At 42.5% G+C, this 3,328-nt stretch overlaps 1 protein-coding gene across 1 annotated transcript; it reads right to left on the bottom strand.

Moving 5' to 3' along the window:
* Positions 1 to 820: 820 nt before the first annotated feature.
* LOC147603471 (putative E3 ubiquitin-protein ligase ATL44) lies at positions 821 to 1,969 on the bottom strand. The gene has a single exon (XM_086796605.1). It carries the CDS (start codon positions 1,738 to 1,740, stop codon positions 1,051 to 1,053), a length of 690 nt encoding a protein of 229 aa, XP_086652731.1. The 5' UTR covers positions 1,741 to 1,969; the 3' UTR covers positions 821 to 1,050.
* Positions 1,970 to 3,328: the final 1,359 nt, after the last annotated feature.

Here is a 3,328-nt window from a genome sequence, read left to right as displayed (position 1 = left end):
GTAGAATTCTTGTAAGCAAACCAACTCTCTTTCATCCATCAAAAAAACTGTGCGCTTCAAAAACTCCACATTGGCTTTGGTTCAAACGAAAGCCTTATGAGTGGTTCGAGATAAACATGGAACTCTTACTGCCGCAAGAGATCTTGTGAGGTATTGTGAATCTTGATGTTTGACAAGGAATGCACTACATTAATCCGCATTACATAAATGACAAGGAATTCTTGTGTTCTTATCTATACCTGTGCAAGACGAGTCAACAAATAATCATATATGGTTTTTCCACACGCAAAATTAATGGATTTGAAAACTTTATAGAGCCTTTCAGCCGAACCAGCTTCGTCAAACTTAAGACATACACAGTTTTTAGAAGGAAATGATTTCTCAGCCTTGTTTTTGAATGGGAGAATTTTTTCCAAAAAGATTTCTAATCTCATATAAACATTCTTCATACATGGATTGTATAGAGCGTGGTTTTTTACAGTCCCCTTTATTCAAAAAGGGTCGGTGAAGGGTGTTCACTTCAATCCACCGGGTGTTCACTTCAATCCACAGAGAGACTAACTTGTGAGTTAGTGCACAGAGAGACTAACTTGTGAGTTAGTGTTAGACTTTTTCACTGCTTATAAAGTGGCCAATATTTGAAAGGGTGGTGGCTTTTCCACTGCTTATAAAAAGTGGTTAATATTTAGAACGGTGATACATTTATTGTACTATGGTGTGTAGTTGGGTGAAATTCTACTATTCTAGTAGGAACGAAATAAGACCTCATGGAAAAAAAAAAAGGTAGCTGAACGGTTGTAAAAAAGCAGGCAAACAAAAATTCACTCTCACCATAGCTGGTATCAGTAATCTCAAAATTTTCATGTCACAATGGAGAACGAGATGCTTTTTGTAAGTACATAATGTGAGCGCTGTTGGGCGCCCAGCTACTTAAAGCCAGACAGACACAGAGAAGAGCTCTTACAAAGGAGTAGTAGCCCTGCAGAGTGAAGCGGGAGAGGCCTCCCTCTCACAAAGAGAAATGCTCTTAAATTACTCAGAGAAAAGCTCTCACACAGAATTTGTAGCAAACTTGGAGAGTGAAGGGGAGAGGCCTCCTTCTGGTGTGATGATGATATGCACCTGCACTTGCGTGTAGGTCGTCTCGGCTGCAAGGGCTTCCATGAGGTCTCCTCGGCAGGTGGGACACGAGGAGTGCTTTGCAAGCCACGTGCCAACGCATCCGACGTGGAAGCTGTGCTGGCAGTTGGGCAGAACTCGGATCCTTTCCCCGTCGGCGAAATCGAGCAGACATATGGGGCAATGGGAGGAGCTGGCATCCTCCCTGCGTGCCATCGCAGCTGCTTGATTACACTTATAAATGATGGTGGGCAGGGCTTCCACTTGGCGCTTCGTCATGCCCGTGTTGGCCTTGCGGGCTGCAGCTTCTTCCAGCCTCCGCGTATTGAAACACCAGCGGCTCAGCACCCAGCGTATGACAAAGTTCATGCAGAGAATAGAGATCAGTAGAAATAGCAAAGCTGCGGTAATAATTACGATGCGAGTGTCGAAGGTGGTGTGGTAGGCAAGGTCATTTCCCGGCCGTGTTTGCTCCGGATCAACATGAGGAGGTGTACTGCTTGTCAGAGCAGACGAAAGGGCTCGCAAACTAGCTGAGGGGTATGTGCTCGCCATGGAAGAAGCCTCAGAAGAAACTAGCATAATTCGTCTTGTTATAGAGAAGGGCAATGGCGAACCCATCTCTCGCTCTAATTTCTCACACTCTCTCTCTCTCTCTCTCTCTCTCTCTCTCTCTCTCTGTGATCTCCCTCACGCGCGCGCGCGCGCACACACACCAAAAAGCGTGCTAGATTCGTCTAGTTAGAGTGAAATGGCGAGTATCTCTCTGTGAAGTCTCACTCTGATTTCTCTCTCTCTCTCTCTCTCTCGCACACACAGAGTCGGAAGCGCTTCTGGAGTGTTTTCCTTCGCCACTGCCCAGCTTTTATAGACAAAGGAAGTGGCGAGCCGGCGTGGTGCGTAGACAGCAGTGCGACGCGGAGAGCCGAGCTTGAAACGGGTAAAGCACGTCTTCGTCCCACTCATTTCATGAATACGACACGCTAGGAGACTCTGTTGGAAATTGGGCACATTATTATCGGTGCGTGGTGGGTTCCTTCTTTCTCTTTTGCTGTTTTGAGACAGTGGAAGCTCCATGAGTTCGTTGGAAAAGGCCGACAAGAAAAGATTGAGCAGCACTAGCGGTAGTGGGGTTCTATAGTGGTTCTTTTATATTAATCGATTGGCAGCGCCCAATGGTTCTAATACTCTCCCGGTGTATGATCCTAGTCCATACTTTTTTTTAAAACATATTATACTTCAAACCTGTCTTTACATCCATACCCATTTAAACAAGAAATCCTACCTAAGGATACCCCCTAGTCATAAACCATACTACTGAAATAGTCTCCATTTTTATCACCTTAAAGCTCCCTTGGTGTTTCTTACCGTGCTCACGAAAAATGATTTTTTAAGCAAGTGAAAAAACCCCTACTTCTAAGTCAAGCCAGGATTTCTATTATAGGCCGGTTCAAATGGTGCCATGTCTAGTACGCTGGTTTTTCAAAGCCAAAACAACAATCATTTCCGTTTTTAAAAGAGAAGCTCTTAGCTAACCAAAAACCATTTTAAAAAACCAAAACTTTATTAGGATCACACTTATATGAAGGCTTGAAACGCAAGCGACTTGACCTGTGGAGTGTGCACGAAAGCCTGAACAGTACACACGACTCGCAGAAAGTGATAAGGTTGAAACTTGGGCCGCAACTAATTTAGAAAGGGACACTCGGACAGGTCACTCTCGGCCATTTCACACAAGCTGGGTAGAATTAACAATTCAAAAATATATAGTATATAGTATATAACTATAGTATTATTAATATTATATATATTATATATTTTTTAAAAGGTATATATATTCCATGTCCTTTAAAGTAAGGACACACTTATACATAACCCTTGAAAAAAAGGGAAGACTTTTGTCCTACCGTGAATATCAAGTTTCAGGATCAAATTTTCTCCTTTTTGAAAAAGGATTAGACAAATTTTTTTTCCTTTAGGTCCAAAGTTTGCCTTGATAAACTACACTAAAGGGAGGTTATTCGTGAGCACTGCTTCTTACCTTCCATTCCTCAAGTGGGTCTCACTATTAAGAGAATCCTCATATCTCATGAGTCTCAATTTAAAAAAAACACGATACCACGTGCCTTTGAAGGATAGTACAAAGTAGGTATTTATATAGATGATTTTTGGAATATAAATGCCATTTTGTACGTTTAACAAATGAGTC

This window comes from Cibotium barometz, chromosome 64 (genome assembly GCF_041138505.1).
Source record: "Cibotium barometz isolate CiBa-2024 chromosome 64, ASM4113850v1, whole genome shotgun sequence".
Lineage (NCBI taxonomy): Eukaryota > Viridiplantae > Streptophyta > Polypodiopsida > Cyatheales > Cibotiaceae > Cibotium > Cibotium barometz.
Note: the sequence above shows the minus strand (reverse complement) of the source record. Positions and strands in the feature narration are given on the sequence as shown.

What these genes read in the sequence shown, in the direction of transcription:
- LOC147603471 (XM_086796605.1), bottom strand. Translation starts at nt 1,740, where the DNA reads ATGGGTTCGCCATTGCCCTTCTCTATAACAAGACGAATTATGCTAGTT.